The sequence below is a fragment of the Phocoena sinus genome, chromosome 19 (assembly GCF_008692025.1).
Source record: "Phocoena sinus isolate mPhoSin1 chromosome 19, mPhoSin1.pri, whole genome shotgun sequence".
NCBI lineage: Eukaryota > Metazoa > Chordata > Mammalia > Artiodactyla > Phocoenidae > Phocoena > Phocoena sinus.
Window position 1 is genome coordinate 22,827,389 of NC_045781.1, and position 13,156 is coordinate 22,840,544.

At 35.1% G+C, this 13,156-nt stretch overlaps 1 protein-coding gene across 3 annotated transcripts in view; it reads right to left on the reverse strand.

Annotated features, from left to right (window-relative positions):
* The window catches only part of ITFG1 (integrin alpha FG-GAP repeat containing 1), a 249,392-nt gene that overhangs the window by 29,775 nt on the left and 206,461 nt on the right, over positions 1-13,156 (reverse strand). For all 3 annotated transcript variants that reach the window (XM_032614034.1, XM_032614035.1, XM_032614036.1), the window contains exon 14: positions 2,704-2,782. In XM_032614034.1, the coding sequence (XP_032469925.1) occupies positions 2,704-2,782 (79 nt within the window). The remainder of the gene's footprint in view (positions 1-2,703; positions 2,783-13,156) is intronic.

A 13,156-nucleotide genomic window follows, 5' to 3' on the forward strand; every position in this document is an offset into this window, starting at 1 on the left:
CTAATGTTTACCATCAATATGAATTTTGTTATACCTAATCCAAATGCTTTTTTGCCCTTTCATATCAGTCTACCATACATTTTAACTGCTCTTATATTTGAAGCATATGATGAAGAGTGCACAGTAGTTAAAGGTTACTTATGCTTTTCTCAGATATGTTAACAAATAGTAACATTAGAGGACTAAAGGGAAATGATTTTATAACAGCAGGGCCAAATAAGCAATTTAAGAGGTAGAAAACAATTCTTGGTCTAATAGTGTTATTATTTAGAAATGACCAACAACTCCCTAATCCATACAATTTGGCTTACATGCTCCTATCTACTAAGTTCTTATTAAATATTATTTAGGAAATTCGGGTACTTATTGCAGGTCTCTGGCTAATTTACAAGAGTAGTAAATGGTTATTTAGAAAATTAATGACTCCTCTGTAATATAACTGTCTAATAACATTTGGCTATTCACGTTTTGCTAGGAAGTGGAGTAAGACCACAGAGTATTTGGTAACAATAAGATCTGTCTACAAGCAGAATGAAATTTTACCATTTGCAACAACATGGATGGACTTTGAGCATATTATGCTTAGTGAAGTAAGTCAGACAGAGAAAGACAAATACTGTCTGTTTTTACATATATGGAATCTAAAAAATAAAACAAACAAGTGAATACAACAAAATAGAAACAGACTCATAGATAGAGAACAAACTAGCGGTTACCAGAGGGAAGAGTGGTGGTGAGAGAGGCAAGATAGGGGATGGGAATTAAGAGTTAAAAGCTACTAGGTATAAAATAAATAAGATACAAGAATATAATGTTCAGCACAGGAAATGTAAGCAATATTTTATAATGACTTTAAATGGAATATAATCTATAAAAATATTGACTCATTATATTGTACACCTGAAATTAATATAACACTATAAGTCAACTATACTTCAATTAAAAAAAATTAGGACTAGCTAGATGAACAGACATGGAAAGATTTACACAATATACATTATATGAAAAATAAAGAGGGAGGCAACTCTTTAAAAAATTGATTTACTGTTATGATAATAAAGAAATTTTCCCCATTTTAAACCATCAGTGCATTCCCGAGGTAATCACCTACTTGATGGTCTTAAGTAAGTAATTCTTTCAAAATACAGATGAATTTAAATTGTTAGTATTTTAGATAGCAGTTTTGATTGATAATTCACCAGTCAGCTAAGTTTTTGCTTTTGGGTATAATGGCTTTGTATACTAGCCATAAAATTATACTAGCTTTATGAAGTTATACTAGCTTCATAAAATGAAATAGGTAACTTCATCTTTTATCCCCCTGCATTCCGAAACATCTAATCTAGAACTAAAATTACGTGCATCTTGAAAGTCTCAGAGAGTTAACTGATAAAAAATAAAACCCGCTGGTCCTGGAATCTTTTATACACAGTTTAATATATATATGAATTAAAATGTAAATAAGTAATTTGTTCAAATCAACTATATCCAGATTTATTTTAAGTTTCCTTGACTGACAGTGGTACATTAACATATTTGACTATACAGCTGACCCTTGCATAACACAGGTTTGAACTGCACAGTTCCACTCATAGGCAGATTTTTCTCAATAGTAAATACTACAGTACTATACAATTCACACTTGGTTGAACTGGAGGATACAGAGGAATGAGGGCCAACTATAAGTTATAGGCAGATTTTTAACTACACAGAGGGTTGGCGCACCTAACCTCCCATGTTGTTCAAGGGTAAACTGTAATTGAGTCTGTAAATTTCTCCTTGAATTTTTCAGTTTTTGTTTCATGGAATGTTTCTGTGCTGATGCAGTAGCATGATGACAGTATTAAATGTGTACAGTTAGCTTAAAAGGAAATGCACTCTGGTATGTTATGTTATGCCATTATATAAAATGAAAATGGCTATATAATGAGTTCTTCCCTTTTTTTAGTTCATTTAACAATGGAGAGTAACAGTAACTCTGTTTACACGTACTTCTTCATGGTTAGGACTCTAGCACTCTCAAAGAAGCATATGAATTGTTAGGATTCCTTTTCCTCCTTAGAGAACTGAAATGTTCACAGTTGTATTTATGGTGATTTGGATCGTATCTCAGCCAGCTAGCCATCTGTCAAGATCAGACATCCTTTGCTTAGTCTTATTTCCCTTTTGTCTTGATTGATTGCATTTCCCTTTATTCAAACGTAAAACAAGATTTTTCTTTATAATCATATATCAAAACATATGATTACATAATATTATATAAATCTGTATAATAGTCCACATATGGAAAAACTAGGATTTTCTAGTTTCCAATTCCACATATGAAAAAGCTAGGATTAATCTAGGAGTAGATTGGAGTCCTAATTTTTACTTCTTCTAAGATGAGCTCTGTTAACTAATTTACTATTTCATACTTTGATCAAGATAACTGAAGTAAATGCTCCCAATCTCTCTGTTACTTCAACTGAAAAATAAGGATAATTATGTGGCTCCATACAACAGGAATATATGAAGAATTTAATGTTAATAGATTTGTCATGAGGACATTTTGTAATCTACTGATGTAAGTATACAGAAAGACAACGTATAATATAAAAAGTGAAGATTTTATAAAGAATGTGAAAACACGATGATAATTTTTGTCATCCAGTTTACTTCGTTAATATATTGATTAAAGGTGCTATTATGCATATCAAGTCTTACCTGAACCATTTTTCAGATATCCATTTGCATCTACAGTTGTATACATGATATAAGGTCCAGGCTGATTCACTCCAAAGGGCTGCAATAACAAAGAAATAGTTAAGCCTTGGAAAGTAAGTGCATCATTTGAAGTTTCTGGCAAATCTATTACAAAAAGTAAACACTCCTCCATAAAATTCTTACATAGATGGCAGTTACTTAGAGAACATGTTCATAAATAGATAACCAGTGTTATCTATTAAAAACACTCTGTATTAGTAGAAAATTCTTAACACTTTAAATGATTTGATAGTTGTATTTATATAGTTCATTAATTTTATTAGATATTTCTAAGATCTAATCATGTCTTTTCTTTATTACATAAGGATGAGTATTTTAGGCAAATTTTCTTTACTACTTTTGGTCCCACCTGGAATAGTTTTATTATGACATTTCTGTTGAACATAGCATTGCTTTTCCCTTCTGGAACAGACTGGGCATAGTTTACATTTTCTCAATAAATAAAATTTCTCAAAAATATATAAAATCCATCCATAATAATCATAATAGAATAAAAAATATTGCTGAGTAGTTCCAAAACATTTTTATCTCCTGCACTAGACTTAGAGAATACATTATTTTCCACTCAAGGAAAACATCACTGGCAGAGCCTAGTTACAATGGTGAGGTTTATCTCCAACTTGTGTATTGTTCCCTATTTCTGGAACATTCCTCACACCTTGATACAATTATTTATTCCCTTTAGAAATCAAAGTTAATTAAATGGGGTACAAAGAAACCAATGTCTGCAATGGGTATCCTAAGAAGAGATGAGAAAATGATCAAGAAATGCTTTGAACACTTTGCAGAATTAAAAATTCTACTGTGCTTCCCAATAAAGTAGGGAAAAGTTAATAAAGAAGTTTAGATAGTTTAATTATGCACTACAAATGATTTTCCTTCAAGATGACAGGCAAGAAATTATTAATTTCATTGATTCTACAATAACCTGATTGATATTTTAAGAACTTTAGAAATCCATTTGTTTCAATGACCATGAGAAAACAGGTTGCTACAAGAATGGAATTACTCATAAGACATTACTAATTGAATAAGTTTCATAATAGACTATCACACAAAAAATAAAAGCAAACTTGTTAATGAAGTACTTTTATGTAGAAAGAAGAATATTATGCTTTGTACAACATACTACTTCCATGAAAGAATTACCAAAATTCTATACCTATATTGCTGTTTGTAGATAGGCAAAAGAAAGCATTTTTCTTTAGATATGCATGTTTTTAAAAAAATTAAAGTATAATTGAAAAAGTGAAGTATATTGTGTTAGTTTCAGGAGTACAGCATAGTAATTCAGTTATTTTTTCCCATATATTCCTTTAAAGGTTATTAAAAACAAGATATTGAATAAAATTCCCTGCTTCCTCTCTCCTCTGGTAACCTTAAGTTTGTTTTCTATGCCTATGAATCTGTTTCTGTTTTTTATATAGATTCATTTGTATTATTTTTTAGATTCCACATAGAAATGATATCTTGTCTTTCTCTGTCTGACTTACTTCACTAAGTATAATATTCTCTAGGACCATCCATGTTACCGTAAATGGCAATATTTCGCTCTTTCTTATTGCTGAGTAATATTCCATTGTATGTATATACACCACATCTTCTTAAGCCAATTGTCTGTTGATTGGGTTATTTATTGTACATGTTTTGGCTATTGTAAATTGTACTGCTATGAACATTGGGGTACATGTATCTTTTTGAATTAAAGTTTTCATTTTTTCCAGATATATACCCAGCAGTGGAATTGCTGGATCATATGGTAGTTCTATTTTTAGTTTTTTAAGGACCCTCCATATTGTTTTCCACAGTGTCTGCACCAATTTACATTCCCACCAACAGTGTAGGAGGGTTCCCTCTTCTCCACACCCTCTCCAGCATATACTATTTGTAGACTTTTTGATGATGGTCATTTTGACTGGTGTGAGGTGATACCTCATTGTAGTTCTGATTTGTATTTCTCTAATAATTAGTGATGTTGAGCATCTTTTCACGAGCCTGTTGGCCACCTGTAGGTCTTCTTTGGAGAAATGACTACTTAGGTCTTCTGCTCATTTTTAAATTGGGTTGTTTTTTTGCTATTGAGCTGTATGAGCTGTTTGTATATTTTGGAAATTAAGTCCTGGTTGGTCACATCATTTGCAAATATTTTCTCCCATTATATAGGTTGTCTTTTTATTTTGTTGATGGTTTCCTTTGCTGTGCAAAAGCTTTTAAGTTTGATTAGCTTCCATTTATTTTTCTTTTTATTTCTTTTGCTTTGAGAGACTGATCTAAGAAAATGTTGCTATGATTTATGCCAAAGAATGTTTTGCCTATGTTCTTTTCTGGCTTTATGGTGTCATATCTTATATTTAAGTCTTTAAGCCATTTTGAGTTTATTTTTGTGTATGGTTTGAGGAGTGTTGTAATTGATTTGTATGCAGCTGTTCAGCTTTCTCAACATCACTTGTTGAAGAGACTGTCTTTTCTCTACTGTATACATATATATATATTTTCATGTTGCTTCTGAAATCTCCAGTTGTTTAATTTTTATATAGAATCTAGGTCTCTTAGATCCATAAAATCTATAGGCAAGAAGGCTACAAGGAATTACCATAAATTAGCTGGGCTAATGGAATAAATAAAAGGAAAGTTTTCATCTAATTATCTGGACAACATAGATAGTGTTAAGCTAACTGTCTAATCTTATGGCTCTAACACTTGTTAATTAGCATAACTGCTTGAATTATCTCCCTTAATAAATTTAATTTTTAGTGAAATTGACCCTAAACCACTCCTTTTGGAGGATAAAATAGAGTTGGTGTGGAAGTCTAAATAAATTTTATACTTTTCATTTTTTTATTCAGTTATCCTATTTTACGAGCAAGTGGAATTTCTAAGTCTTTCTGTGAATTTAGTCTCTTCTGATGTCATGATCAAATATCATCAAAATGCAGTGTCCCGGCTAGAGAAGTGAGGATTGTGTTCAGGCACTGAATATTGGTAGAGCATTAAGTGAAGAATTCACTGTGCATTTATAGCATTTACCAGGTCTCAATGAACTGTCTTTAGTATTACCCTGATCTCAGTGAATATGCTGAGAATTTTAGATTCCTAGAAACAATCATAATAATAGCCAAAGTTTATTGAACATCTACAGTATGCCAGATACAGTAGTAACAACTTTATATGCATTGGCGCAACAGTCTGTTTTATCCATTTTCGAGATGAGAAAAATGAGGGCTTTGCACAGGGCCCCATGTCTAGTAAGTAGCAGTCAGGAATCAAACGTAGGTAGTCTGGCTTCAGGGTCCACACTCTTAAACATCATGCTGTACTGACAGGCACTGATAATAAAACTGGAACCAAGCACTTTTTGAAATGAATATATGGCATTTTCACAAAAACATGAAGCTGTATTTATAATTCTTCAGGATGCTGGCAGTTCAACCTGTGTAGCATTTAAAAGCCCTTTAAAATAACAACTTTATAATTTGGTCTTTCCCACAAATTGAACACTATTATCACTGCCCCCCAAAACACACCTTTCCTGTATTTTTGGGATTCTTTGACCTTCAAAGTAGGATATGCTCTCTTGGTTCCCTTGCATGTGAATAATTGCTGCAGGTGATAGGACAACCTGGGTGGCTTTTAAGCTACATATGAATAAATTTTGAATGGGACGCTCTCTCAAAGGGATTTTTCTTATAGAATCCAAGGCAATTGGATTGTAGCCCAAGGCAATCCCTGCAGGGGTTGGTTCGAATTTCCCATGCTTGCTGATCCTGCATATACATCTCACAGAAAACTGTGCGATGCTAAATTTTAGCTCCTTTGGCTTCTGTGACTTAGAGTAAAGTAGTTTTCCATGCTGGTACTTCTTCCTGGGGTAGTGTGTATGTTCAGTAAAGAGTCCTGTTGGAAGAATTTGTGTTGGGCCGTTACTTTCCTTGCTTCAGATGGGATGGAGGACTCCCACAGCACACGCACTCCCTGAAGCCAATGGACTGGTGGGAGCTTCAGGAAGCAAAAAAAAAGCCCACCCAGTTTCTGGGGTGGGGTGGGAGCCTGGATTCATTTATTAATCAGGAGTTCTTGAGACAGGATGGACCGTAACCCATTGTTGTCCCCAGGAAAGAGTCTTTAAGAACTGCTCACTTTGGACTGTTCTTTAGAGATACTCAACACAGGTCTTAATTGATATGAAACCTCTCTGTGATTCCTCCTCTGTCCGGTTGTCACTCTGAGATGACAGAACCTGAACATTCTCAAATTTATTAGCACAAACTCACAGCACGCTGTAGAATGAGAGAGAGAGAGGTGAAGAAGAGGAAAAGGAGGAAGGCGGAGGGGGCGTGGGAGGAGGAGGAGGAGGAGAAAGGGGAAGAGGAAGAAAAAAAGGGGGGGAGGGGAGAGAGAGGCGTTAAATCAGGAGCACACCCATCACATGCAGACAGGATGCAGTGGAGGCAGCAGGCTTGCGGCTGTCAGTGATTGGTCAGGTTCTTGCAGTCCAGGAATATTCTGGTTTTCTTTCTTCCTCTCTTCACCTGCGTCTGATAAGTTTAGAAGCTGAGGAGGGAGGCAAAGGCTATTGTACTAGCTTTTGGTCCCTCCAGCTTCCATTGTATATTCTTGCCTCCTCTGTAGTAGATTAACTGACCATAGGTGGGTGGGTTCATTTCTGGACTCTCTATTCCATTCCATTAATCTGTGTGTCTGTTTTTGTGCCAATACCAGGTTGTTTTGATTATTTTAGCTTTGTAGTATGGTCTGAAGTCTGGGGAGTTATACCTCCAGATTTATTGTCCTTTCTCAGGATTGCTTTGGCAATTCTGGGTCTTTTGAGCTTCCATATAAATTTTAGGATTATTTGTCCTAGTTCTGTGAAAAATGTCATGGGTATTTTGATAGGGATCACATTAAATCTGCAGATTGCTTTGGACAGTATGGCTGTCTTAACAATATTAATTCTTCCAATCCAAGAGCATGGGATATCTATCCATTTGTTTGAATCATCTTCAGTTTCTTTATCAGTGTTCTATAGTTTTCAGCATATAGGTTTTTCACCACCTTGGTTAAGTTTATTCCTAAATATTTTATTTTTTTGAGGTAATTTTATTTTATTTATTTTTTTGCCGTACGTGGGCCTCTCCCTGCTGTGGCCTCTCCCGCTGCGGAGCACAGGCTCTGGACGCGCAGGCTCAATGGCCATGGCTCACGGGCCCAGCCGCTCTGAGGCATGTGGGATCCTCCTGGACCGGGGCACGAACCCACGTCCCCTGCACCGGCAGGCGGACTCCCAACCACTGCGACACCAGGGAAGCCCTTGATGTAATTTTAAATGGGATTTTTTTTAAACTTTCTCTTTCTGATATTTCATTATTAGTATAAAGAAATGCAACAGATTTCTATATATTAATCCTGTATCCTGCTAACTTGCTGAATTCATTCATTTGTTCTAACAGTTTTTCTGTGGAGACACTAGGGTTCTCTACATAGAGTATAATGTCCTCTCAAATAGTGACAGTTTTACCTCTTCCCTTCCAATGTGGATAGCTTTTATTTCTTTTTCCTGTCTGATTGCTATGGCTTGGACTTCTAATACTATGTTGAATAGAAGTGGTGAGAGTGGGCATCCATGTTTTGTTCCTGAATTTAGTGGGAAGGCTTTTAACTTTTCACCACTGAGTATTATGCTGGCTCTGGGTTTGTGATAGATGGCTTTTACTATGTTGAAATACATTCCCTCCCACTTTGGTGAGAGTTTTTATCATGAATGGATTTTCAATTTTGTCAGATGCTTTTTCTGCCTCTATTGAGATGATCATATATGTGGTTTCTGTCTTTCCTTTTATTAATGTGGTGGACCACACTGATTGATTTGTGTATGTTGAATCATCCTTGTGACCCTGGAATGAATCAAACTTGATAATGGTGTATGATCCTTTTTCTGTATTGTTGGATTTGGTTTGCTAATATTTTGTTGACGATTTTTGCATATATATTCATTAAAGATATTGGCCTGTAATTTTCTTTTTTGTAATGTCTTTGGTTTAGGAATCAGGGTGATGGTGACCTCACAGAATGAATTTCAGAGTGTTCCTTTCTCTTCAATTTTTGGAATAGTTTGAGGAGGATAGGTGTAAGTTCTTTGTATACTTGATAGAATTCCCCAGTGAAGCTGTCTGGTCCTGGACTTTTGTTTGCTGGGAGTTTTTTCTTTTAATTACAGAATCTATTCCACTTCCAGTGATTGGTCTGTTCAAATTATCTGTTTCTTCTTGACTCATTTTGGCAGGCTGTATGTTTCTGGAAACTTGTCCATTTTTTGGAAGGTTGTTCAACTTGTTGGCATATAACTGTTCATAGTATTCTTCTATGATTTTTAATATTTCTGTGCCCCAGTCTGTCTCTGCATAGCTAGACTGAATCTTTTCTCAGATATCACGCCAAGCTGTGGTGTGGAGTGAGTGGGGCTGGGGTGTTTGCCCCTTTCAGTTGGAAAGGGCAGCAAGGTGGCAGCCACCAGTGCAAAGCTCTCTCTGCCCTGATAGTTGGCAAGCCAGCACATGTGCACTCCTTGTGAGTAGAGTCTAGGCTTCTCCAGCCCTTTTGTCCATCTCAGCAGACTTCCCAGCAGGCAAGGGGGTTTGTCTCCTCCATGCAGGACCCCAGGACTGGAATGCTGAGATTGTGGCTCAACTAGCTTGCTCCTCAGGGCAAGGGTTGGTCTGTGTGGACCTTCTCTTCCTTACAGATCCCTCCCAGGGGTGAAGGTCCCAACCTAATGCCTTTTTTTCCCCATCCTACCCGGTTCCACGGAGATCTTTCTTGCAGCTTTGGTTTTCTAGGAGTTCTTCTGCTACTTTCCAGTTAGTTTCCTGTGGGAATTGTTCCACAGGTAGATGTAATTTTGATGTGTTTGTGGGGACAGGTGAGCTCCAAGTTCTACTCTGCTATCTTGATTCCTGCATATATATGCAGTTTTAAAGCAAATCACAGTTAACTTCTATTCAACTATCTTCTTCATGCAATTATTCCTTTTTTCTTTATAAGTTTTATCATATACATAAATGTTAAAATATATTTGGTTATGCCTATTTTAAGTTTTTATGTAAATGGAATAATACTATATGTATCCTTCTGTGACTGTTTAAAAAATACATTAATTTGAGACTCATCCATGATTAAGGATGAGTAGCTGTAGTTCACTTTCATGGCTGTAAAGTATTTCACTGTATGATTATAGCATAAATATTTTTCATTCTTTTGTTGATCAACGCTTGTTCCCATTTATTTTTTTGCCATGATAAACACCGCATTCTTATGTATGTCACCTGATGTACAAGTGCAAACATTTATCAGGGGTTATGGACCCAGAGGCAGAACTGTAAAGTCATATGATATATGTATCTTCAACTGTACCAGGTAGTGCCTATTCTTTTTCTTACTGAGGTGGTATTACCAGTTTATACTCCCACCAGCTGTAAGTTGCTTCACATGCTTAGCAACAAACACTACTAATGTGGTATACACTTCTTAACATAAATTATTTCATCTCTCCTAGGTTTGTTTCTTTGTAATAGGGTATGCCTTTTAACACTTTAAATCTGTCTCATTGCAATGAGGCTTGGAGATAATACTTATGAGGCTATATTTATCACAGTGTTATAACCTCAAATTTATTTTATTACCCATAGTCTAGTCTATGTACTGGAAGATTGGTATCTTGGGCTATAAGTATTGTTTTTTATGAACCATCCCAATTATATTCTTGAATATTTTTTTCTAATTGACATTTGGAAAATTTCATACTCCTATTCATAGTATCTTATTTTACAGATTTATATAGGCTTTTCTCTTTTGTCCTATAGTCAATTAAAAACATCAGGTAAGCAAGTGTCTGTTATGAGTCCTAAAGCTGAAATTAACTTCTCACCATGCACCAGTCACTCTGATATTAAAAGACAAGGTCCAAAAATCCAGACTTGATTCCTCTACAAAGTGGTTCTCAAAATGGGGTGCAAAGACCCCTGGAGTCCAAAAATCCCATTGGTAAAAGGGTTGGTAATTAGCAGTGGCACTAAACTATGGTTATTCAGACTTGGGTATTAGCCAACATTCTCTTGAAAATGACAAATTGAACGTCACTTTTGGGATGATAATTGATAGTATTTGTTGCTACTGATAAAATTTGAGCTTATAAATGAAATTTGAGTTTTGGAAGCCTTGTATCCACCACCATGAGCCTGACATATTAAAACCTAAAAACTTTACTTATGGGATCAGCAGTGATATTAACAAATGTGATTTTAAAATAGTATGTGATGAAACGTGTTAAAATTGGGAAGATATGCATACCTCAGTAAACCAATATTTTCTAAATGGCCAATGCATGATGTTACGAAACCATGCATACATGAAAGATCATTTAAAGTACAAGACAGACCAATGGATTTTGAAGTAATAGAGTAGGGGAGAATCACTTCTAGATCTAGTAAGGACCAAAAAAAGACTACATAAAAGAAATAAGAACACTGTCAAAAATTGTTAAATTTTTTTTTGCAAGACTCAAGGAGTATCTAAGAAAAACGACTGAATCTCAGTAAAACAGTGTTTATTGTTTTTTAATCTGCCCTATTCCCATAACCCCTCCCCAGCTCTGAAGTAGTCCTGAAGACCAATAGCTTTGCTACTAAGGGAGCTTTGAAAATGAACAGCTTAGCAGCAAAGGGAGGGGCGGATCTCCCTAATGTTCCATCCTCAGAGAATTATCACTATTTGACTTGTCTGGCAGTTCCCTGAAAAGCTACATTCTCAATATTTGTCTTTATTTGGCCAGACTGAGAGCTTGCTCAGTGTGAACAGCTCTATCAAACTGGAAGTTTATTAAAAACAGTCATTAGCAATTGTTTTTATTGATGCTGCCTGAGATAGTGATATCAATTTGGGCTAATAAGCGGTTGACCAAATCTTAAAAGGAAAAATGTGAATGAGATGTTCAAAGGGGACTTTGAAAAGCTCTGACATATTCCTGGAATGTGAATGAGATGTTCAAAGGGGACTTTGAAAACCTCTGACATATTCCTGGGATTCTAGAAGTGCACACATATGTGTAACCTGTTTTCAGACAAAAGAACTGAGAAGGACCTAATCTCTCAATCTTTTATTTAAGAAAAACTGTGTCCACTCACAGCTGACAATTAAAACTTACTGAATAAGGATTTCATGGTTATATACAATAAAGAATAAAGACTTCATAGTAATAATCCAGGAAACTCACTGGACAAACAGCAGAAATAACAACAAACTTAAGGGGGGGATTTTCAGGGTGAACACATTATTTATAATGTCCAGTTTTCAACAACAAAAAATTAAGACACACACAAACAGGAAAGTATGTTTCATACAAAGAGAAAAAAAAAGCTGTCAATAGAAATTTCCCCCAAGGAAGCATAGGTGTTTGACTTACTAGGTAGAGACTTTAAATCAGCTATTATAACTATGTTCAAAGAAAGTAAAGGAAATCATGTAAAGAATTTAAGGAAATTATGAGAACAATATCTCACCAAAATAGAGTATCAATAAAGAGATATGTCATACACACAAAGAATCCCACACTACTTCTAGTGTACAATAACTGAAATAAAAAAATTCACTAGAGAGGCTCAATAGTAGATTTAAATTAGCAAAAGAAGGAATCAATAAAATTGAAGATATGTCAATTCAGATTATTCAGTGTGAGAAACAGAAAGTAAAATGAGAAACATAAAGAAAATGAACAGAGCCTCAGAGACCTGTGGGGCACCATCAAGAATATCAACAATAATAGGAGTCCCAGAGGAAAGGAGGGGAGGAGAGGCAGAAAGAATATGTGATGTGAAAATGTCTGAAACTGCCCAAATTTAATTAAATACATGAAACTGCACATCTAAAAGCTCAATGAACACCAAGTAGGATAAACTTGAAGAGATCCACACCAAGGTACATTATAGTCAAACTGTTGAAAGCCAAAGAGAGAATTTTAAATGCAACAAGAGATAAGCAACTTGTTATGTACAAGGGATCCTGAATAAGATTAAAGCTGATTTCTCATCAGAAACCCAGGAGTCCAGAAGACAGTAAGATGAATATTTAAAGTGTTGAAAGGAAAAGATAGTCAACCAAGAAATCTAAAAGGTAGCAAAATTATCCTTGAAGAATGAAGCGAAAATTAACACATTGTGAGAAAAAAACTGAGAAAGTTTATCATTAACACACCTAACTAACAGGAAATACTAAGGGAGTTCTTCTGGCTGAACTGAAAGTAGACAGGAACTCAAATCCACAGAAATAAATAAAAAGTACCAGTAAAGGTAACTATAGGTAAATTTACTAGATGCTATAAATGTATGTTTGTTTGCAGCTCTTT